Source organism: Lonchura striata, chromosome 17, assembly GCF_046129695.1.
Source record: "Lonchura striata isolate bLonStr1 chromosome 17, bLonStr1.mat, whole genome shotgun sequence".
In the NCBI taxonomy this organism is placed as follows: Eukaryota; Metazoa; Chordata; class Aves; order Passeriformes; family Estrildidae; genus Lonchura; species Lonchura striata.
The window spans coordinates 9,542,607-9,566,923 of NC_134619.1; the positions used below are offsets into that span (position 1 = coordinate 9,542,607).

At 44.8% G+C, this 24,317-nt stretch overlaps 1 protein-coding gene across 2 annotated transcripts; it reads right to left on the reverse strand.

Annotated features, from left to right (window-relative positions):
• RPN2 (ribophorin II) lies at window positions 1-19,948 on the reverse strand. 2 transcript variants are annotated; one of them, XM_021527854.3, is made up of 18 exons: window positions 19,902-19,948; window positions 19,618-19,820; window positions 17,205-17,300; window positions 16,368-16,543; window positions 15,426-15,501; window positions 14,911-15,045; window positions 12,687-12,863; window positions 11,547-11,665; window positions 11,101-11,206; window positions 8,649-8,740; window positions 8,408-8,522; window positions 7,882-8,076; window positions 7,295-7,381; window positions 6,699-6,794; window positions 5,534-5,609; window positions 4,509-4,638; window positions 2,794-2,878; window positions 1-365 (listed from the first exon to the last, which is right to left on the reverse strand). In XM_021527854.3, exons 1-17 carry the CDS (start codon window positions 19,915-19,917, stop codon window positions 2,827-2,829), a joined length of 1,947 nt encoding a protein of 648 aa, XP_021383529.1. In that variant the 5' UTR covers window positions 19,918-19,948; the 3' UTR covers window positions 1-365; window positions 2,794-2,826. The 2 variants fall into 2 exon arrangements, with proteins under 2 accessions (XP_021383529.1, XP_021383530.1); XM_021527855.3 differs by lacking the exon at window positions 2,794-2,878.
• Window positions 19,949-24,317: the final 4,369 nt, after the last annotated feature.

Here is a 24,317-nt window from a genome sequence, read left to right on the forward strand (position 1 = left end):
TCCTTTCCTCCTCTTTATTCACAAATCTTTAGGATGAGGAAAGGGCACCTGGGGAAAAGCAGATTTGTATTTTCTTCTTCCTTTGTCTCAAAAAGAAATTCAAGTGTCCTGGGAGAAGGGCAGAGGATCCAGGGAAGAAAAGATTTTCCAGATTCATATGAAAAGCACTCCAGTAGCATGAACATAATGATGAAAATAAAGACTTTTAAAAAAAAGTTTAACTGGCACCCTTTTGACTTAATATATAAAAAAGAATTATCTTCTCTCTTCCTTCTTCTGGCCTTTCAGTTATTTATTTGCTTCTGTTCTGAAGGCATTTTCTTTGTTTTTCCACATTTCTTCCATTTTTCTGGTACTAGTGTGTCCTGAAAAGAAAAATAAAATAAAATTAACTCTTCCAGGCAACAAAGCACTTGCTTGTACAGTACAAGTGTCCCCAGACCCCTCATTCTCTCTCAAAAGCAGCTCATTGGACAAACTTCCCCAAAGCAGCTTATTTGAGTGATACACCAGTACTGCTCTGGAATGGGGGATGGAATTCAAGGAGCATGGAAATGGTCAGAGAAAATGAAGATTAATTTTTGGTGCAAAAGGGATGAATGTCTACTAAATTACAGAACTGTACAAAAAAAAAAACCAAAAAAACAAAACAAACCAAAAAACAACCCAGGCTGAAGGCAAAGCCTGCAAGTACCTTAACTTCTCCTTTGCACAGGGTTGATCCATCTGCTGGCAATCCTTGGTCCATATTAACACAAAGATCTTCATTTCTCCAGGAAGATCAAGCAGGGTTAGCATAGCAAACCCAACCTTTTGAGGTCCTTTTGCCTTCCATGATGCCACACAGGCACACATGGCATGACACCCTTAACTGACATAGCTGGGGCATCAGAAAACTCAGCAATGGGGAAAAATACTCGTGACTGCATATGGCAGCAAAATCTAACTTAGGGTTTGTGGATATTAAGTTATTTGCAAGATCTTAGGGCCACAGACACGCTCTGAGAGCTGCAGCCCCTCTGCTCTGAGGCAAAGCTGAGGGAGCTGGGGATGCTCAGCCTGGAGAAGGTCCAAGGAGGGCTCATTGTGGCCACACAGGACTTGAAGGGGGCTCATGAAAAGGAGGGAGAGGGATGTTTTATACAGGCAGATGGGGCAGTGCTTTTAAACTGAAAGAGGGCAGGTTTAGATTAGATGTTAGGTAGAAATTTTAAATTCGGAATGTGGTAAGGCACTGGCACAGGTTGCCCAGAGAAGCTGTTGTTGCTCCATCTCTGGAATTCGTTAAAGGCCAGGGTGGATGTGGCCCTAAGGAACCTGGTCTGGGGGACAGTGTCCCTGCCTATGGCAGGGAGGTTGGAACTAGTGGACCTTACGATCCCTCCCAACTCAAAGCAGTTTGTGATTCCATGATCCTCTGTTATTCCTTACAGCCCATAAGGAATGAAGGAGTTAAAATACCAACCCGAGGAACAGGAGCATGCAGCCTGTGGAGAACACTCATGAGGCACTTGGTAACAGGCCACTAAAAAGCTGCAAACCACTGGCCCAAAGTGATGTTAAAGAGAAGCCAGGAGCCTGAACAGCAAACACAGCAGTCAAACGGACAAGTGACAGCCACCTCCAGTTGCTTCCCAGTAACTTGCTGTAACTTGTTCTGTGCTCAATTACCTCAAAAACTCCAGGAAGAGAAAAGACAGCAAAAGGGTGTTCTTCTGAGGGACATGATATCAAATTTTCCACAGGGAATTTCCATGCAACCATCCTGAATGCTCCCTGATCTGCAGACAGGAGCTCTCACCACAGTGCACACCATTTGTCTGGCAGAACCTCCCAGGGCTGGTTTTGATTTGCACCACAAAAACTGAGCTCCATTTAACTCCCCACATGCCTGGAGCACTGACTGGGGATGTAAGGGGAAGCAGATGCTCGGATGTACCTGTGCAGCACACTGTACAGTGATTTGTGTCACCACAGGACCCATCCCACAAACTCTTCCTTTCCCCACAACAAACCAGTGCACTGAAAAAGAATGAAGCCCCCATGCTCAGAACTGGGCAGTCCTGCCTCCTACACCACAGTGCACAGAGGATACTTGGGACCTTACCTCTTGGAATGAAAGGAAACAAAGGCCTTTCTCCTGGCAAATGGCAATGGAGACCCAGCACATGACTATGGAATGGAAGGGGCTGGGAGCTGCTGCTGCCTGAGCCATCCCATCAGTCTAACGGGAGGGTGACCTGGGACTGGGTCGTGTTCTCAGCTGAGAGAGGTGGTGCTGGCCTGGCTCTGCTGCACAGAGCCCTCACCACCCCAAATGAAGATGTAAATCAGCAGGCAGTGCCTGGCAGCTGCATAGTCAGAATACTGCAGGTGGGGACAGGGAGTACCAGGAGCAGGGTGGGAACAGCCCCAGTGTCACCCAGTGTTCATCATGGTCTCCTCCAGCTGACATTGCTAATAATTTATTTATAGGAGCAATATTATTGTTTTGTTTCATCGCCTGAGAGCTGTTTGATGCCCACACAACAGCATATTTACATGTGCACATATCACCAGACTTCAGATAATTCAGGAAATCATACAGATGCAATTTAGCCTCAGAGAACATGTCCTGCTAATATGCCCAACCCAGCTGCAGCCAGGGCACCCAAGGGCTGATTTTAAAGCCCACTAAGCAATGCTGGGGGATGCAGCTTCGGCTCACGGATTTTTTTGTCAAAGGAGTGAGTAATGAGGTGAAATGAAACAGGCAGCATGCCCAGGGAAAGGCAAAATCCAAAAGGCCCTTACTTCCTGAAGAGCTGGTCACTAGCAAACCCCCTTTTACCGCAGCGTTCTATACTTTGCCAACCTACTGCTCTGCTCTGCAGCGATCCTGCCAAAAGGAGAGAGGGAGAAAGGTTCAGAGAAGACAGGAAGGAAGAAAGCAGCCCTGTTCCAGGAACCAGACCCAGTGACAGAAATGAAAAAAGCAAAACCAGGCCTTCTGGTAACTTCTGTAACAAGATGGTTTATACAGACAGCCCCCTTCCCTCTCCTTCCCACGCCTGCTGTTGGCCTCCACAGCTTCGCCTCAAAGTGCAATCTGCTTAATTGTCACTGCACTCACTTCAGCATCTGAGACAGGCAGGCATTGCCTTCACAAGAAGATGTCTTTTTGAACATTAAAGTAATGTACAAAGGGTTTAACTTTAGCCTCAGAGAGAAGTTTTACTTTCAAATTTGCCATTGTAGTTGCAGCGTCGTGTCATTTACAATGAAAAAGCACATGGACACCCCCTGCAGTGGTTTGAAGCAGGAACCAACTGCCTGCATTTATGTGCTAACAGAAGCCCTGGTTGAGCCAAGACACTTAGAAATTTACTTCATTGTATTATTTTCCCCCAAATCTGTATCCTAGGCAATCTGCACTTAATAACAGTGTCTCATTACTCTTTCAATGAAAAAGGAAACATTATTAAATGACGTAACAGTCCCAGGGGCAACAAAATTCCCATAGGAAATTATGCTAACATAATAAAATGCCACAAGGGAGAGTGCTGGACACCTGAGGAAGCAAGGCTGAGAAAGCTGGGAGGACATATGAAAATGGTTAATTATACTAATCATCCTTCTTGACATAGCCATAAATGTAGAAATGTTTTAAAGAAAAAAAATCAATGCAACCCTCCTGAAAATTATATTCCTTTTTTTTTTTTTTTTTTTTTTTACAGCTCTTGTCCTGGTTTTAATAGATTGTAATCAAAAAGGTGAGACCCCAGGGATATCTATGCAGGTAGGTATCCAGTAGGTCAAAAAGGGGAAAGTAAGGAAAGCACAGGTGCAATGGCAAAGTAGTCAGTAAATCATCTTCAAAGTCAAATGCTACATTAGTACAAAAGCTTAAGTCTCAGATGGAAACTGGCAGAAGTGAAGGAGAGGGAATGGTGTGACCCCCACCCAAGGCACTGCACTGGCAGCTTGTGTCAGCAAACTCTGGCTGCCCACGCCAGGGGCAGAAGACACAGGTGTGCAGAACGAATCCAACCCAGTACAGAAAGAAATGCTGTATCCCTAATACCTAGCAGAATTTTCTCTGGGTTTGCTAGTGTTAGTTGCCTCTTGTCTGTTGCTGCACAACTGATAAGCAGCTGCTTCCCTTTTCCCTACAATCACCCCTTAGCTAGAGGAACACAGCAGTAATTTACTCCCACCTTACCTTCCTCCTCTTAAAACCTTTATCACAAGCAGAGCTCCCAAATAGTTGTGCCTCTCCTACATTTACAGTGGCTTCCATAATCTGACACTATTCTGAGCTTCATTCAGCACATGCCACATGGCCAATTCTCTCTGCAGGAGCTGCTCCCTGGGGACAGCCCCTCGCTGCCCTGCTCAGCTCAAGAGGCAGGGAAGTGGGGCTGAGCAGCCCAGCCCCACACACAAGGTCCAAGAGCCAAAGCAGTGGTCACTGACACACAGCAGCACCCTGTGACCTCCTCCCCAATGATGTTCTGTCCCCTCCTTACCTCTTCACAGCTTTCTGAGCCAGCATCCTGTTGCCTGCCAGGAATGTGATGCCACCCAAAATGGCCAAGTACTTCAGAGTCTGGAACATGTTGAGCTGAGTCCAGTAGACATACATGAGTCCCAACATTGCTGGGGAAAAAAAGAGACATGGCTGAAATAGCATTTCAAAGACCAACCATTTGTCATCCTCAGAACAACTCTACTGCCAGGCCTAAGCATTTGGTTCCTATCTCATCTCTCAAGCTCTGAATGGCAGCTCTAAAGGCCACATATTATTGCCAGGGAACAAAGACATCTGGGTTCCCATTCTGGAGTGAAAATGTGACATTGACAGCTTGCAACCAACTCTCCTGTGGCAGAATTATGGACATATTATAGACATTAAGGGCTATTAAAAAGAGGAGGATACGCTGGATTTCAATAGGGGATACTAACCTCACACATCTGTAAGGGCTTACAGCTTTATAAAGTTTCCAAGTAACCTGACTTGGACTGAGAAACATAGTGACATTTGGAAATTAATTCAATGTTCTCCCAACCTGCAATGCTTTTGAAATTATACCAAGACAGTAAATAACTGTGTAACCAAGGACACAATAAAATTGATGAAAAAATTTGGTTCAGCCAAAGAACCAGAAGTGATTTTATGGGAAGAGCTTTATAGAAAAAATGCAGCTTTTCACTGTTGAGAGTCCTGCAGGTCTCAATCCCCACAGAACCTCCCCACTCTCAGAGGATAAACATGCAATAAAGTGTGACCTCTGGAAATAAGAAGTTCTATTAAGTACAGATAAATGGAGTGAGAGAGGGGCCTGGATAATGATGGCTGTTATAAGCTGATGGCCAAAACAGGTTTATCACCATATTAACAATCATGAAAAGCAGGAAGGCAGATGGAAACAAGAGAACAAGTGTTACGCTGTTATGTCATTAGAGTTAATAGACCACGAGCCCATTAAGCACAGGCTCTCATCTGTAACTCCCAGGTGAGGAGGTCAAACACACAAAAGCCTCTGACACTTACCAGCATGTCCCAAGTGAAAAACAATGGTGCTGGGAGCAAAGCTGAAGTTGGAGATGTTGGCACCTATCTTGATCCACTGAAAAGGAAAAGAAAGAAAATTTGAGTTAAACAGCCTTGTAAACACAAGCTTTTATTTTAAGCTTTAATATCTTTCAAGCCTGTTCAAGATCTTCAGTGTATTCTCTACAGAAGCCCTTGTTTACTACTGCAAGAGGAGACAGTAGTAGTTTTGCTAAAGGCAGCATTGTTGAGCTCCTTTAGTGGAAATACCTCCTGCTACTTCTGACTGCCCTAATGCAGTTTCTCAAATATCTTAAACCGATGAGAGAGGAATAGGCACTGCTATTTCTACCCACTTGAATTAATTTCCATTAAAAATAAAAAATTTTAAAAAATGGTAAGGCTCTCATTTTGGGCTCATCCCCAGAACAGCTATGGATACAAGATGTTTGCTCACAGTAATATTTATAGTTTTTGACTACAAAAGATAAAGGCATGAAGGGTGGAAAAGAGGAGCAGCAACAATGAGTTTTTTCATTAAAGTGTCATCAACTTTTATATTGTGAACTCCATAGACAGAGGACACAATTGCCTGAATGCCAGCTTTCACTGAGACTGGCTAATGGGAAATTACTGTTGGAATCAGTTTCATATTGCAAATAAGGAATAATTTAACTTGTCTCAGTGAGATTTTTATTGCACTAAGTTCAAAGCACTGACCTGATGAAACAGTGAGTAGCAGGGATGCTTCAACTACAGCAACTCAAATGTCCATAAATGGGAATTCAATCTGATAGGATTAAGTAACACAGATTTTGTGATGGATTTACTACATGTGAGGCAGAATAAATGCCTTTTTCCTGTGGAAGTCTAATGTTATTGTAACTTAATCTACCCACTGTTATTCACCATCCCCAGCTGAAGCACACTGAAGAAACTCATCCACCTACTTCAACTTGGCAGCAGTTATTCTGCTTGGACTATAACCTCAAAAAATCAAACCAGACCAGTGCTCTGCACTGACAGCTGCTAGCTGTGACTCCAGCACTGCTGTGCCAGTCATGATTAACCAAGAGTTTTAGCAAGAAGTTGAGCTGTCCAACCTCCTAAGTGACTCTGACTGGATGGGAAGAAGTGTTGTTCTTCTGTGACCCAGTTCACTCACCAAGATGAGCAGCAAAAGCAGTGGGGAGAGAACCAGTGCTGTGAAAGTGTTGGAGACCACTGTGGGAGGCCTCTTCTCAGGTTCCCTGAAGAGGTGCTGCAAACAAACAAAACCAACTCATGAGCAGGAGTGTTCCAACAGAGCAGCTCCTCTGCTCCCAGGCTGCCCTCGTGCTGTTCTCAGAGGTTCCTCTGGGTGAGAGCCATTCTTTCTAAGGCAAAGGCTGACTCATTAACACACTGTCCATTCCAGTCTCTGCATGTTTAATTTCTTGCACAGTTAACTTTTCCTTGCACTCACAGAAGCACTTGTTAGCTTGACATCAGCTCAGATGGCTGGAATGAAACAGAGACCTTTCTGTGGCCTTTCTGTGGCTTACCTGGCCAAATTGTCATGTTTGAGTCTTTTCACTGACACCAATTGCTCCCTCACAGCTAGAACACACAGTTTCTTTACTCATACAACAGAGAACTCCAGCAAATTTCTTTCCATTAAGCAGTACTCTGGTCTTCCTTTAATTTCATTACTTACAAATAAATGATGATGAGAACACATTAACACCAAGCCCTCATCTCCACATACAACCTTGACTGTACCTGGATTTCAGGTTTGGGAACAAAGAGGTTCTTGGACTGGACTGTGGATGGTGCATCCTCTTCTGGGAATGTGACCACAACATCAGCCTGAAATGAAATTGTGCAGCTTAATGCATTTAGATCTAAAAGCATAAAACCTATTCCATTACTGTTGTGCTACTTCCTTATTTGACAATCTCCAATATACATAGTTTTAAAAGGAAACTGAGAAAAAGACACCATATTTTTTAAGAAGCAACCTCTCCTAAACAGGGGCAGTAATATCATTAACCCATCATTAAGAACTGGACTTATTTCCAGCAGAGAAAGAACCTTGAGAGCCTGCTGTGAAATTGCATCAAACCCATAAATCTTCCGAAATTTCTGCACCACCACATGATGAAATTAATGTTTATTTCTGTCTTGCTTTGATGTTTATTTAAAACTTGCAAAGAACAGCAAACCTCAGAGCCCACAAATGGCCTAAAGGATTCTGGTTCATTAAAAAGAACAAAACACTTGAGCTGTTTGCTTCCAAGCCTGTACCATGCCCTCCTGTTAGACTGTCAGTATCAAGAAAACCACATCACCCACTTCCACCTACATACCACATTCCAAAGGATTGGATTTTCCAGAGTGGCATCTCCAATGATCAGGTAAAGAGTATAGGTCCCAGAGGCAGAGTCAAATTCAGTTTTTCTTTCAGAGGTATCCAGTTCAAATTTGTACACATTCTTGCTGTCTGGTTCTGCAACAAACACCACCTCCTGGCCAGTCTTTTGGTTGTGAAGTCGAACAAAAGTCTGCAAGGAAGATCATAACATTCAAGGACTTTTCAGCCAGCAATCTACATTAAAAAAAAATCAGAAGCGTGCTTTTATAGGGCAGGCTATGTGCACTCAATCTGTGGAGTTAAATAAGACAAAATACCAGAGCCAGGAGAGGTTTCATTTAACAGACAGACAAAACAAATGAAGTGAATCTCCCACCCAGGGAGATCAGTGATCTTCACAGTACATGTCAGAAACATAAGGCTTCTCAAAACCTATCACATCTTTTCAAGAGCAACTGTCATGTCAGATGCTTCATGATGGAACATCTTGGTAACACAGCAGTGACAAAAATGGTCCTAACCTGGTGAGGGATGAGTTCAGCTCCACTGTTCACATCTATAAGCTGGAAGGATAAAGCAAAGTTCTGATGGCTGTCAGCAGTGAATGAGCCCTTGGCTTTGGCTGGGTAAGCTACCCTAGGAGGAAAAAAACCACACAAAACTGAGGTGATCTTGCAAGAGAAGGCCTGGTGCTCAGAGAAGCCAAGGCTCTAGTCTAGAGCCAGTTGCCCTTCCAGGATCACATACCCCATGACGTTTTACCTGGTTGTTTTTGGTGCAATGCTCTGATCTTTATCCACGGTAGAAAGATCTACATTAGTAATCCCCACTTCTGTGGAAACTTTTACTTTCAGCTGCAACAAAACAAAATAGAAAATTCTTCAGAGCACTCTACATACACCAATTATGCCCAAGTTCACTGCAGATGCTTTAGATCTTCAGTCCCTCTTCCCCAAAGAGGCTCTTATGACTAAGCCCAAGTCAGAGCCTAACCTGCACAGAAGGATCTACAGCAATTTACCTTCTGGCAAAGCTCCAGCACCAGTCACTGACCCATCCCTTTCATCCCTGCACAAGCAGCCAGCAGACACCAACTTCTCAGGCATGCTGGAATTAGCTGTCCTTGAGAACTGTTTTGAATGAAACATTCCAACTAGCCAGATCCAACTCATTTTCCTTCTGAACTAGCAGAAGCTAGCTATTAAAGTTTACATCACATATGATACAACTTCACACTGCCTGTGCACATGTCCTACTTTCTGGATAGCAATTTGAGACAAGAGGTCTCTGGACAGCAACAGTTCTGCCTCTGTTGGCTCCTAAAGCCCAACAGGTTTCCATTGATTTTATTACCAGCAGGCAAATGCCAAAGCATTCCTGCAGACCTGCACTTTGTCCAGCAAGCTTTCCTGCAGTCACAGCACTTACCCCTTAGTGCAGGGCAGCCAATAAGGCTCTGCCATTTATCACACTCCTCTGTGCTAAGTGCAGTATAAGCCCCAAGCAGAGAAATGATTTCCTGCCCTTTCCCCAGCCCCAAACCACAGCCCATTCCGGCACTGAGCCGAGTGGGTTTGACTGATTTCAATTCTTCTCTCAAACATAAGCAGTTACTGCAGTCTGTAGTTTTTAATTAGCACATTTGTTCTCACAGCTTATAAATGCTCCCCCAGAGAATTGAAGTTTTGTTGCCAAGACATTTTTCATCTTATACTACAATTTGTTATTACAGGTTTGCTCATGTGAGCCAGCCCCACACCCTCAGCCTGAAAAATAATTCACAGAGAACCTGTAGGAAAAACATGCAAAAACATTAACCAAACTATTCAGGTCAGACTTCAAACACAATCATCTTGGCAGCTCCTCTACAACAAAAAGTATAATTTAAGAGAGAGGCTACCCTAAAAAATGGATCCATTAACATGCAGATGATTCAGGCTAACTTTACAAAGCCTTAATTTGTTCCAAGATGGGAATGAAGAAAGATGAACTAAGAAATATTAAAAAAGTTGTGTGAAGGCAACTCAGAGCTGCTGCACACAGCCCCTCCAACTGCACAGTACACAAACATCTCTCAAATATTTTAATGCCAGGAAATGTAGTCTCTGCCTGAGTAATAACCCACTGGTTTAGCTCATTACTGTCAAAACGATGGTGCATTAAGGACAATTAATGCTAATAGCAGTAAGGAAAAAGCAGCTCCCCAGCAGTCCTCCCCCGTAACAATGTGTCTTGTTAGCAGCGGTTCCCACAAAGCTGCCGGCGCTAATACATTCCTGCCGGTGCCTCCCTGTGCCAGCCCCAGCTTCAGCAGGACAATCCAGCCCCTTCTGACACCCCTGAGAGCCATTACTGCTCCACTGACAGAGCCAATTTGATACTCAGAGTAAAGGTCAGCAGCTGTGTCTTCCTCCACTCCAAGTGAAATAGGTTGGAAGACTTGAAATGCTAATTGTTTCCTTAAATAGGTGACGGAGGGCAAAAATTAACCCTGACAATGGACCTCTTTGGAGAAGAGCATTCTCAGCTGTTGACACTGGGGGGACTACATGAACAGTCAGAGAGGTCACATTGCTCTCACCGTTACAAACTTGAGGAAAGGAAAACTCCTAATGTTTATATAAAACTGCTCTTTAGAAAGGTGATGTTTAAGAACTTTTGCCACCAAAAAAAGGGTGCATGAAAAGAAGACTTTATCTGCTTTGGTCACTGCTTCTCCACTACAAAATATTCACCATATACACAGTTTGGAAATGCCAAAAGACCCTCCTGACTCTCTTCTAGGACTCTAGAGCTTATACAAACAGACAGCAACAAATGCTCAGCTTCCACACAGCAGGCAATCCCCGGACAGCTGAGAGCCAAGCCTTGAGATTTATGGGCTCAACTCTGGAATGCTCTGAAGAACTAACACTTGGTAATCATTTCTGCATATCGACTTAGGGCTGCCATATAAACACTTCCACTGTTACCCTCTGTTCACATGCTGTCAGATCAGCATCTAAGTGATAAGACAGGTTTGAAATTTACACAAATCCCTTTTGATCATGTAATAATCTGGTTATTGGCCATAATCCTGAGTCAAAATCCAATGCATTACAGAAAAGCATGTGATAAAAATTCCATACAACTGGCAACATCTTTCGTAAGTATAAATAAAAAGCTGTTTCAGTGAATAAGCACAGAATGAAAATACATCAAAGAGCACACCCACCTCCACTTGGTTAGCAATAAATCGCTTATCTCCATCTACACTGATAGAGAAATCATAATAACCACTCGCAGGTTTCACATTCATGAAGTTCAGCTCAAAGAAATCTCTGTAACAAAAAACCCCAAGGTGTTAAGAAGACTCCAAATATACTACATTAAATAGGTAAACAAACACAGCACAAAACTAATATTGCTAAGTGCAGCAGGAAAAGAATTCTTCAAAGCTGACCAAATTCAAAACAACATTGGAATTTCTCACTCCCAGTCAAAAGAGAACAGAAATTCACCATCACCATCAAATGTGATTAGTCACTCTACACTAACAAAATACAACCACAGCATTTTGAATTTTCTATCACAGAAATATTTCTTTGGTGGAAAAACACTTATGGCAAACTCAGTCCAACATTGCTTAAATAACACCTAAAAATAATCTTATTTTCTTACCCAGAGAGAGTAAATGGTAGCTGTTGAAGGACAGTGGCTTTGCTAGACACAGACTTGGCTTGGTCAAGCTTTACAGAAACTTGAGTCAGTAGCTGGGACATAACATTGGTCACTTGAAGCTACGAGAGAAAAAACAGCATTTCTGTGAGCATTTCTTCATTGTCTCAGAAAGAATGCAGGAGCACAGACAACTTGGTACCCCTCTGTGTTACACACCGAGCTCTCCCCTCCCCAGCATCCCAGCCTCCCTTGTTCTTTCTAGCACAACAGGAAAGGTGAAGAGCTGACTTCCACACAATGCCTGAGGCTGAAACATAAATTTTAAGGATTTTATAGATTTTAGAGGAGCTAAGATTTTAGCCTTACTAGAGTTAATTAAAATAAATGAGTAGACCTTGATGAAGTTAGGAGTTAATAGTTAACTAATAATTGATTGCTTGTCAGCACAATGTTTAGTTAGCTGGGTTTATAATGAAGAATACACAAACTGACAAATTGCTTTTAGGAACGTAAGACAATTGTGGGCCTCCTCTGTTCTGAAACCAACTGAAGACAAGGAATGGGAGCTCTACCAAGAGTTCATTTGTCAGATTTGCATTGAAAAGGTAGAAAGGTCAGAACGAGGAAGACTTAATTGACTTCCTCATTTTGGGACCCCTCCACATGAAAGGGACACTGACCCATTTCAAGGAACAAGCTACGCATGCTGAATAGATTTTGGAGTGATTAGCAAACAAAGCAAGGAATGGGATGTACCAAAATGATGAATATGTATTTGTATTTTGGGTATTCAATACTTGTATGGATAAAAAGACTCTGTAATCACCTGGAAGGCGTGGTGTGTATTTGGGAGCTATCCCACACACAATAAACACACACTTTATAACTTTAAACTGTCAGAGAGTTTTTGTCCGTCACAGTTGGATACTGGTACTAGATCAATATCCATATTTTTTAAATAAATCAAGGCAGTGCCTGGTAAGACAAGGTTCCTAAGAATCACTTCACAAAAGCACTACAATCCCAGATCTGCTGGAGCCTCAGTCACAGAGGTAAAAGTGAAAGACATCAGCTCACACTTTCAGTCATTCTAGAGCTACAACACCACAGACTGAGCCAAGATCTGGGGCTGAGGCTTACCCTGAGCAGGGGCTGGTGATGGGACACGGCTGCAGGCCCATCAGGGACAATGATGACAGGCAAGTGGAAGCTGTTCTGGGATAGGGCACCTGCAGCACGAGCAACGCTGAAGGCCTCTGAGAGTGTCTCAAAGTTCTTCTTGCTAAAAATTGCATTCATCAGCTGGATAACCTGATCCTGAAAGAGGAAAAGCCAACCACATGTAAGCACCAGGAGTTTCCCACAACATTGCAAACTGGCTCAGTATTATGTTATTAATGAAAACATAATTTACAAAAGACTGTTTAATTTTCCACTGGCTTTAAAAACAGTTAAAATTATGAGGTAACCCAAAATTATCTACCTTTGGAATTTCATAAGCATTCTTATTCTTGGCTGGGAGGCTCCAACCACAATGGCTGGAACTGTCTCAAAAACTTGGAAAAGCAGAATATGGATCCACCTCTGCAAGTGATGTGTTTCAGAGTAAAAAGATGTCATCAGCTCAACTACACAGACTGCATGTGGCTGCAAAAAGAAAATCTGGCTGCAAGAGCTGCACAATTGTCTTCATACAGTGGAGCAGAACCAGGCTTGGTGTCCTGGCTGGGAAGGCCATGGAACAAAGCATCCCAATGGCTCTGGAAGGAGCCAGTCTAGGCCCATGCAGGCTTATCCCCTTAGGCTCAGCAGTGTCCTCAAGCTAAGAGGATTAGCTTTAAAGCAGTACCACCAGGAGCACAGAGCCAGATTTGGGATGTGCCAAAACTAATTTGTTCTCTCAAAGCAAGAGTGGGACAGCATCCCCCCAGCTAGTTTTGCAGACTGACTCAGTAGGGTTAGGGTATCTGCACCACTCTCTGCAGACTATTCATTAGCCATCATTATTCAGCTTCTTCCATCACTCCCTGATAGTCTGGAAAGCAGAGGGATTGGCTATCTGTACTTTGATCCAAGCCAGGGATTTTGGGCTTAATTCTAATGAGTACAATCAAAGACAGTCCCAAATAAAGCAATAAAGATACAACTTAGTGACCTGCAAAGAACATTTCTAAACAAAATCCACTGCATCTCAAATCTTCACTCATCTGCTTTTACCATTATCTTCTGCTTGTATCACAACTAGAGAAAGCATCCAGACAAATGCTACAGAACTCCTGCACAGTGCAAATCCTGCAGTGTTTTTCCATGTCTGTGGAGGGCATGGCACTGCTCCAGACCCTAATCAGCAGCTGACACTCTCATTGAAGTTGTGGGGGGAAAAGAACAGGAAGTTATTTTTTCAAATACTACATCTTAATTTTTAAAGACAGTTTTGTGGCATTCCAAAGGCACTCTCACCATTCAACAGAGATAAATCCTCAAGCCCCAAGAGCAGCATTTCTGACAGCACAATTATGAAAAAAACTAAACAATTTCCCTTAATTGGTCTTTTTTTAAAGCATCATTTGGATGCTGACAGTTTGAATTGCACGTGGCAGAATCACCACTCCAAAAATGACATCAAAATTACTTTGCATTAGTCTGTTTGGCAGCAATGTAGAAAAGAGCCAGGACTGAACTCAGATATCTTACACTGGCTTCAGTCTTAACCCTGCCACTTTGGCTTGTGCTTTAGGGAGCTGCCATTCTCACTCCAAAGTACATCTAACTCCATTAACTTGTGGGGAAAAAGGAAAAAAAAAAACCCACAAACAAATGGATAGCTGATAGTAATGATTTCTGGCTTAACCAAGATCAAAAGGAACTTCCAGCAGTCTTTCATCTTAGACAAGTTTTTTAATCTGGATTCCTGCAGGCACATGGGAATGTTGTCTCTCTTTTGGGCACCCCAAAGTGGGGTGCCTGCATTTCCTCACAGATAAATAACATTTGCAAAACACTTTGACATGCTAGAAAGTGTTACAAGTGCCAAATACCAGAACAAACTCTGAAACAAGGATTTTTTGCAACACCGTGACTCAACAAAGAAAGAAAATCTAAGCTTCACTTGCAATTTCCTTCTGTACACTTGAAAAGGGAAAAGAACCAACAAATACAGCCTGTGATCTTTAAGTTGGAATTTCCTCTTAGATTCTGTTTCCTAGCATTCCCTCCACAATGTCTCTTTTCACTGAGTGTTCTCAATACTTTTTACAGTAGAAGTTCTACCCAGTTACACCAGGCTCTGGCACTGCACCACAGGGACTGAGCAGATCCTTTTTGGGAACTGGAGTGTGCAAGGAAGGGAAGGACAGGTACAGACCTCCTTTATTGCTGGCTCTGTGCCCACATGGTCTGACAGCTTATAGGCAGCAGCAACAAACAGGGCAGTAGTCTCAATTCCTTCTTCAAACTGTAGGTAAACTCCACCCAGGTCATCCAAGCGAGCGACAAGATCCTGTCAGAAAGAGTTATTAAAATTTAAATTGCATTCTAGTGGATCCACAGAAGTTAACTCTGCTGTTAGGCCTTTAATTAAGAATTATCTGTATGGGATCAATTTTATATTTTGTAACAGTTATTCAGAAACAGGAAGAAAGAAAATCCTCCAGCCTTTAGTAAATTTAATAATATGTAAATGTCAGGATTGTCTATTTTTCAGTCCACTGTGGAACAGATAAAATCCAAGGAATTATCTGCTTGAAAGCCAAGCCACATCATGTAGGCAGACGATTAGCCATGCTGGTTTTTAATTTTGTTTTTCACATTAATACATCCTTTAGTTCTAAAGCAATCTAGCAAATTCCTGAATAATTAGAGAGCACAGTGTGTTCCTACCTCAATCTCTTCAACAATGCTACTTAGATCTGCCTGCTGGGACAGGTAAGATGCCGTCTCCAAAGCCTGGATGGTTCTTAAACAAGAACAAACAAAACCAAACAAGTGTGTGATTATTCCTTCCTTAAAAGCCAAACACCATTTAAATCAAAGCAACTATGTTTCCTATTCTGAATGAAGTGTAAAAACAGCTGTTCCTGACTTCAGTTCACTCAAGAGAATGAAGCTGAAGTGATTTAGTGTGAACTTAGCATTCATTACAGAATGTCACTTTAGCTGCATCAGCGCTGCAAGGAACTCAGACTCAAAAGGCAGAGAACAAACTGATCCCTGCAGAACACAGATCCCTGAATTGCTACTGAGGCTTCCAGGAATCCACTGTTTTACTCAGCAAACCAAGTTTTAAAGTTTCCCTTTCTTCCCTGACCTTTAAGGGACATTCTATTCTCCCTTTTCACAGTGAAACAAATTTTTTTGGTGATAAATGCCAAGATTGCTTCAGCTTACTGGCACGTATTTTCCAGCTCACAGTGAAGGCACCCCAAACTACAAACAGGGTTGAGAAAGAGCATTAAGTCTGCTGCAACCATAAATGACACAGAATCATGGTTGGTTATAAAGCAAAAATTCTGTTACCAATCCTTTTAAGAAGAGGTTTTTTTTGGGATACCATCCCTTTACTGACCATTATCCTTGAACCAAACTGAATATATAAGTTAATTTGAAAAATCATACAAAAAAAGCCCCAAAATTAAGTCCCTATATATTTCCTTCCCCCATCCCCCCAAGGAATAATAATGAACTGGACAAATACACCAAATGAAAACACAGCACCTACTCTACTACATCTATATTCTAAATATTAAGCAGTAAAATAGTCTTGAATTCAAAACTTAGTAGCCTGGAAGATAAACACACAAATCCCTCCTGTGTGAGACTTACGCCAGCACGCTCTCCTCCTTGCTGAGCCGAGCAGTGAGAGCACTCAGGGCTTCCTGGGATGCCAGAGGAAGGCCAAAGCCACTCAGGGCACCCACAGCGTGGAAGATCTGGGTGACTGAGGAATCCTCACTGACAGCTGCCAGCAGCAGCTCCCTGGTCTCATTTGAAATGGTGACCTGAAGGAAGAGCACAGCGATTCACACCTGAAAACACATGGCCTTCAAATCACCACTGAATCCCTCCTGGAGCAACGCTAGATTGGTGAACTGCTATAAGCTTCTGGGAAAAAGTCCTTTTATCATTCATTAGTTTTTAGTTTAATTGATTAAACCCTTAAGTTTTGCTGTCAACCATCAATTAGTCAGGATAATCCATTCAGATGTATCCTGGTAACCTGCTCCTGCTTTTCATGTGGCATCACCTCATTGTGTAGTAGCCAGGGGCACTGATGACAAAGAGAGCTTGGATAACCCACCCCAGCTCAGCAAGGGTGGTCTGCATCTGTATCCAGCAATGCTCCAACACCCAGTCTGCCATCCACACAAAGAATTTCTAATTGACACAGTCCTGAGAATTCTAACAAAATGTGCTGCCTTTTTTCTTAGCCATCAGTGTTTAATTAAAAAACATCCCCTCAGAATTACCCTGGACCAAATGCTTGTGTAACATATTTATACTTTGCCTTGTGTAGAGCATGCACAAACATTTATTTGCCTAAGGCACAACAGAGAACAATCCACTAAAAAATAAAACCAAGAAAAATAAAACCAAGAAAAACACCAAGGCAAGTATTTCCTAGGTAGTATCTGTCTGCAGAACTCAGGGCTCCACACTCACCTCACAGCCTGACAGGACCTGCATGGACTGGGCAGCATAAAAGAGGGATTCAACACTGCTGGAGTCCACATGAGATTTGATGAACTTGCATGCAGCCTGTGGAGAAACAGAAATTAACTTAAACCACTGAGAGGAGATTTAAATGATACTCTAAGACAATTCCATGAACACTGTGCATTTTTATACCCCCCAGATTCTACTCTGCCAAGTGCTGCACTTATGTGAATATTCCTTATGTGTTTTAGGTTCCTCCTAAAACACATAAGGAATATTCACATAAGTTCTACTGCAACCATAATTCCAACCTAAATTGAGTACAATTATAATGCCTAGCAAAATTAAAGTCTAACAGGTGTATTTAGTAGGGCAAATCCTCCAGGACACAGAACAGATGGACAGAAATTCTGTAGGTGAGCTTCCTTTCCAGATGGTGTATCACACCATCATTAATGGATACAAATCTAGGATTTCAAAGAGTGCAGAGAGAAAAGTGTGGGGCAAACAGGTACAGTATAAAGGCAAGCAATGGGACTCTTGTTAATTTGTATTAACTGATGGATCACTGAAATGTATTTTAACCAGAAAATAACCAAGAATTTAACTGCTCATACAGAAATCACAGGGCTTTGAGTATTTGGAGCACAGGACTTTACAAGCAGGACAGGATTGCATTATCCAGGAATATTCCCAGACTTTCTCTTGGCTGAGGAGGATCAGGGTAGAGATCACTTAATCACTTAATGTAATACTGACACCCTCAAATCCATGGGCCTCAATGGGACAGAGCTCTGGGAGCTGGCAAATATTATTGCTAAGCCATTCTCCATCATCTTTGGAAGCTCATGGGAAACAGGAGCTGCCTGAGGACTGGAGCAAAGCCAGTGCCACTTCAGTCTTCACAAAGGGCAAGGAAGAGGATACTGGGAATCACAGGCCAGTCAGCCTTCCTCCAGCCCTGGAAAGGAGCAGCTCATCCTGGCTCTCATCTCAAACCCTGTGCAGGAAAAGTAGGTGATGAGGAGCAGCCAACACAGATTCACCAAGGGGAAATCACACTTAACCAGTGGGATAGCCCTCCAGGAGATAAGCCTGGATGCACAACAAGCTGCCCATGAGCCAGCAGAGTGTCCTGGGGGCCAAGCAGGCCAGTGGCAGCCTGGGGGGCATTGGGGAGAGCACTGCCAGGTCAGGGATGTGATCCTGCCCCTCCACCCAGCCCTGCTGAGGCACATCTGGAGTGCTGTGCTCAGTGCTGGGCCCCCAGCCCAAGACAGACAAGGACATGCTGGAGGGCTGTGAAGATGATGAGGGACTGGGGCACCTCCCAGGAGGGAAGGCTGAGGGAGCTGGGACTGTTCAGCCTCAAGGAGAGCTTAGCAGTGCACACAAACATTTGAGGGTGGGTCATTCCACAACAGATGTTCAAGTGTTATACCTTGCTATTATTTTTACTGCCTCTACCTTTTAAATAGCCACACCCTGTGAAGAGGTTCTCTGTGCAGAAAAAAAGTCTCACCACAAACTTTGATAAATAAATGAATGCTGTTTCCCTGCAGAAGCAAAGGCTGTGCCAACACTGCCAGCACTAGGAACTGATCAAAAGTCCAGCCACAATGACACAAAGGAAAGCAGCAATTGCCAGGGTAGCCCACAGATATGGCCACAGTAAGGGGTGCACTGAGATGAACCCCATCTTCAGGAGCCTCACAGTTAATGTGCAGCACTCAAATTGAAACCAAGACCAAAGGGTTCAGAACTCTGGATGAATCTATGAGGAAAGAACAAATGTCTATTTACAGTTCACAAGCACAGGTAAATATCCCCAGGTACATGAGCAGGTGTGCCTATGTGATGAGGCTGTTACAAGCACAACCTGCAATACTTAAACTAGAAATGCTTAGAGACACAGCTCAGTGAGAATTATGTTATCACCAGCCTTAAAAGTATATAATTAATTATACATAAAAATTGTACTGCCTGAATTCAGTGTTTGAACTGAAACAAACTAATGGGAACTCTATTTAACGGGACAGTGCATCAAATATGCCACAGGCAGGGAACTTATTCACAAATTGATATCCACAGCAACATCCCCAAGGGCCGCAGGGGAGCAAGCCCTGAAGCCATCATTTACAGGCACTGAGTCTAAGAGAACCAGGGCCCACGTTACTGCCTGCACAAATTGCAATTTCTCTAAATAACGTGAGACCTGCCAATTACCAGCGATACTCCGGTACTTAGTAATGATATAACGCTTTTGTAAACGCTTTACATTTCCCACACGGCCCTGTCCAAGCAGAGCTCTCTCAATAAACTCATATTCTGTTAATAATTGGTCATTCACTGCTGTGCAGCAGCCCCTCAGACAGCAAAGCGCCGCCGGGCAGCGACAGCCGGGCCCTGCCCCGCTCACCTTCTCGTCCGCCAGGCGCACCCCGAGGCTGCTTAGCCCCACGATGGAGTGGTAGGCGGCCCGCACGTCGGTGAAGGGCCGCTCCAGCACCGCCCGCAGCCGCGCCAGGTCGCGGCCAGCGAGACGATGGCTGGGGATAAGGGCCTGGGCAGCGGCGAGGAGAAGCAGGAAGCCGAGCGCCGCCTCCAGACGCAGCCGCGGGCCTGCGGAGAGACAAACGCGTTACCCCGCGTCCCCCGTCCCCGCGGACCGAGCCCGGCCCGGCCCCGCCGCCCGCGCCTCACCCGGCGCCGCCGCCATGCTGCTGCCGCCCCGCCGCGCCACGGGCCGCTTCCGCCCCACGCCCCGCCCCGAACGCGCCACCACGCCACGGGGGTGACAGCGACGGTGTATCATGCGAGGGTCCCTCCGCTCCGCTACTGCCCGCTACGGCAACCGAGAAACTGTGAGAGAGAGTGCAGCGAGCCGGGCGGGCGAGGCAGAGGGCGGGCGGCGGCGGCGGCAGCGGGGTCAACAGGCCACGGGAAGAAATGACTCCCCCGGATGACAGAAGTGGTACGGGCCTCCCGGCGGGCCCCGGGGGCGGCCCCTGGCGGGGATGTGGGCTGCGCTGATTGGCCAGGGCGCCTTAAAGGGGCCGCGCCCGGAAGTGCCCGGGGACGCGGCTGTGCCGGGTTCTGGCGCGCCGTGCCGTGCCGGGCTGTGCCATGCCGTGCCTGGTATTCTCACACTGTGTGCAGCCGTGCCGGGCTGTGCCATGCCGTGCCCGGTATTCTCACACTGTGTGCAGCCGTGCCGGGCTGTGCCATGCCGTGCCCGGTATTCTCACACTGTGTGCAGCCGTGCCAGGCTGTGCCGTGCCATGCCCGGTATTCTCACACTGTGTGCAGCCGTGCCAGGCTGTGCCGTGCCATGCCCGGTATTCTCACACTGTGTGCAGCCGTGCCAGGCTGTGCCGTGTCCCGTATTTTCACGCTCTGTGCAGCCGTGCCGTGCCGTGCCAGCTGGGGTGCCCGCCACGTAATAATTAGCATTTTCCCCATGATTGCAGAAGGCTGATCAATCACTATACTACACTATACTACACTATACTACACGATACTATACTGAAAAATGCCAATCACTTGTTTAAAAAATTTAAGTTTTAATAGTAATAAAACAGTTATTTTTAAAAAAATTCATAAAAAATAAGCAATAAGAATTTGGACAATCAGAGTTAGGACAATAAAAAGTTAAGAATTACGGACATGGTTTTCCTCAAGGAAGCGTGGCTCACTCATAAAGGATTACCCCTTAAAAGCCATAGCCTGTTGCTTGTTCATAGATCTCATACATGATGCAAACATTCCTTTCAAACAAAGGATGTCTTCTGCTTAGTTTCCCTCCCCTTCATCTTTTAAATCTATTTCTTGATCCCTAGAAGTCTGGAAGAAGTCTGAACAGTCCCAATAAGGAGGTCGTAATTCCTCTCTTGGAATTTTTGGTGTCAGTATGTGAAGAATTTCTTGGTTATTTTGTCCATTTCTTGAGCTAGTTTACAAAAAGTATCTTACATCACGTTTCTATTTTAATATTATGCTTTAGCTTAAAAACTAGGTTAACCACACAATTTAAAAGAGATTAATACAGCATAACTTTGCAACATAACACATATAGTATTCATTTTAATATTTGCAAAAAGCCAATCATATAATATGCATCTATAACATTATACTGTACAGAGACATTGATTGTCCTTACAGACAGACCAGATTGGTTAATTGAAATCCAAACACCATCACCCTTGGCTAATTAAGACACCACCCACTGGTGAACAAATCTCCATAACACATTCCACATGTGCACTGCAACTGGTGCAGAAGTGGAGATAAGAATTGTTTCTCACTCTTTTCTGTGATCTTCTCACAGCTTCCCAGGAAAATCTGGGAAATCTATCTCTCTCTGTCCAGAGGATATGTGATCACCAAGCTGAGCAGGGAATGGTCCCAGCCCCAGCCTGGCAGAGCTTCCAGGCAAGGCTGGGGGTGTTGGTGTGTCTGTGTAGAGCCAGGAGTTGGACTCTGATCCTGATGGGTCCCTTCCAACTCACAATATTCCAATCCATGTCCTGGTCTAATTCTGTGGTTCCAGTCTTTTGTTTTAAGGGAAAGAGGAGTGGGCTGTCTGCTGAGAGCTGCCAGGAGTGAAGTCATGGGACTGAAGAGGAACTGAGGGAAAGGTAATTTTGGAAGTGGGAGATACTCATTGGCTGCCTACTCCAAACTCCAGGCTCAAATGGAGGGAAGAACTCTGCCTGTGGACTAATTAGCATGAGACCTGAGAGATGTAACTAGGAAGTAACGGACTGAGTACTAATTAACAAAAAGTTCTGATATTTGCAACCAATGATTGCTAATAGCTTTGTCAAAATGTATAAATAATATGAAGTCTTGAAGAGTGGGGAGCCAGCCTTTTGTGGATCATCACCCAGCTCCCTACTTTGTGCAAATAAGAAAATAACCCAAAAATAACCCAAAAATACCTCCCCTTGGTGTGTGAATTGGTGCTGCACACTGGGGAACAAGCCTGTGCTTGGGACAACAAGCCTGTCCCACAGATCATGTAGTGCTGAATCTTGTTTTCCTTCTGTTCATTTCTTTCCTCTTGTTTTTCCTTAAGTACCAAATAAAAAGAGACAAAAAACCCAGTGTAATGTTAGCCCCAGCTCTTCTGGGCACAACCCAAACCTCTCACTTAACCAAGCTGGATTTCCTGTGGGAGTAAATAGCAGTGATTATTTCAGGTGGCTCTTGGGAATGGCCATGACCACGCTCTCAGTGCCCTGGAGTTCCTTCAGTGAAGCAATACACAAATTAAGGTGCTAAATGGCTTTTTCCCTGTGAGCCCTGGGGATGGGCAGATGGGCCTCCCTGTTCCTGGCCCCACAGGGGACATAGCAAGCCATGGGTGACAGACCCCATCCCGCTGCTCACTGTCCTCCGGGAAGGTCCCAAAATTTGGGGAAAAGGGTGGTGATTCCTCCTGCAGAGGGCACTGGGAACTTGTTCTTTCTGCTTTCTGGGAAAGATCCCCTGGAGCCGGTGCAGCTCCCACTTGCACACCCACCCTGCTGCCTCTGCTCACCCTGGAGCTGGGGACACTTGGTGGCACATGGACAGGCTCTTGGAGGACAGCCAGGAGCCGTGGAGCTGATAAATGTGGGAAAGCCACTGCTGAGAAACCAGCCTGCCTGCTCTGCCCCTGCTTCTCCCTCTGTGCCAGAGTGATGATGAGATGTCAGCTCTGGAATGGCTCCCTGGTAGTTTTTAAACCTCAGCCAAGATGTGCTGCCCACAGTTTGGTTTCCACAGTGCTCAACCACCAATCTCACCTAAATCCCCCAATTTTTGAGGCCGAACATGCCTGAGACAACAGGAGATGCTCACAGCTTTGTGATGTGCCATGCAGAGGGTGCTCCCTTGCTCTGGGTTACTCCTGTCCTGGTCTCCCTTGGGAGGTGTAGCTCCTCTGAAGTGCAAAATCCTGTCAGCATTCCTGGGGGAAGGAAGAAAATGTCCTGCATAGGTGTGCCTGATTTTACTGTTTTGTCTGAGGAAATGCTTTCACTTCACTGAGCTGGCTTTGTGTCACCTCACATTTTGCAGTAACCAAATGACACATTTTGGCCATCAGAGATGGCATTTCCCATTCCATTGCCCTTCCTGGTGGCAAACCAGGCTGAGGGGAAGATGATTTGCCCAGAACTGGAGCAAAACCAAACTAAAATGAACTCAAAACCTTTTGTGAGATAATATTTCTCTTCTATTCAAGCTATCAGGTGAGTCTTAAACCTCACCCTATTCTAGTCCATGTCAGGAAATGGCCACACAATCCCCAGGGATGCTGGGGCCCCTCTGGGTGGCTCAGGGTGGCTGACCCCACCACTGCCCCAGGGAAGGATCCTCAGGAGCCATGGGGAGCCTGGCTGGCTGCAGTGCCTTCTCCCAGGGCTAAAACACTCCCCATGCACCAGCCCAGCCTCAAGAGGCGGCTGGAGACTCTCAGCCAAATTCTTCTGCTATGACAGATGGAAATGGGACATTTCCTTTTCTTTTTTTCTTTGAGATGAGAGGGGGGAAAAAAGCTAAAGGCCATTTGTGCAATTAAGAGCCTTAAATGTGGATTTTATTTCGATGTAATGGGACGGTTATTGCATATAAAAGGAGAACCAGATGGTTGTTAAAACCACATTTACTAAGTTCTAATAACTGTGAATTTGACCTGCAGCCCGTCAAGAGCTGCGATCCCTCATTATAAAATAGCCTGGGAGTGTCACCCCCAGATCCTCTGGCTGCTCCTCGCTGGGACCTTTGGACACAGCAGCACTCACTGAGCAGGGCAGGATCTGCCCTCGTGGCACAGCCCTGCAGCCACAGCCTGTCTCGCCTGTCTCTGCTTGAGCTTCAGTTGGTCAGTGGTGGTGACAGGGACAGAGGGATGAGGAGATGGAATACTTCTGCCTGGGGAGGAGGGCCAGGGCCCCTCCGTGGGGCGCAGGGCAGTGCAAAGTCTCTGCACAGCCGGGGCAGAGCTCTCCTCTGCTGCTCCACCTGGTGCTAGGGGGCTTAGGGGAGGGAGCAGTGAGGGTGAAGGATGGAGAGTGGAGAATGGTGGGTGGAATGTGGAGGATGGAGGGTGGAGGATGGAAAGTTGAGGCTGGA

Coding starts and splice junctions, on each gene's coding strand:
- RPN2 (XM_021527854.3), bottom strand. Junction 12,864..14,910: donor CAGAGCCAGCAATAAAGGAG/GTCTGTACCTGT, acceptor TTCCTCTTTCAG/GATCAGGTTATCCAGCTGAT. Junction 7,382..7,881: donor ATCCAATCCTTTGGAATGTG/GTATGTAGGTGG, acceptor ATTTCATTTCAG/GCTGATGTTGTGGTCACATT.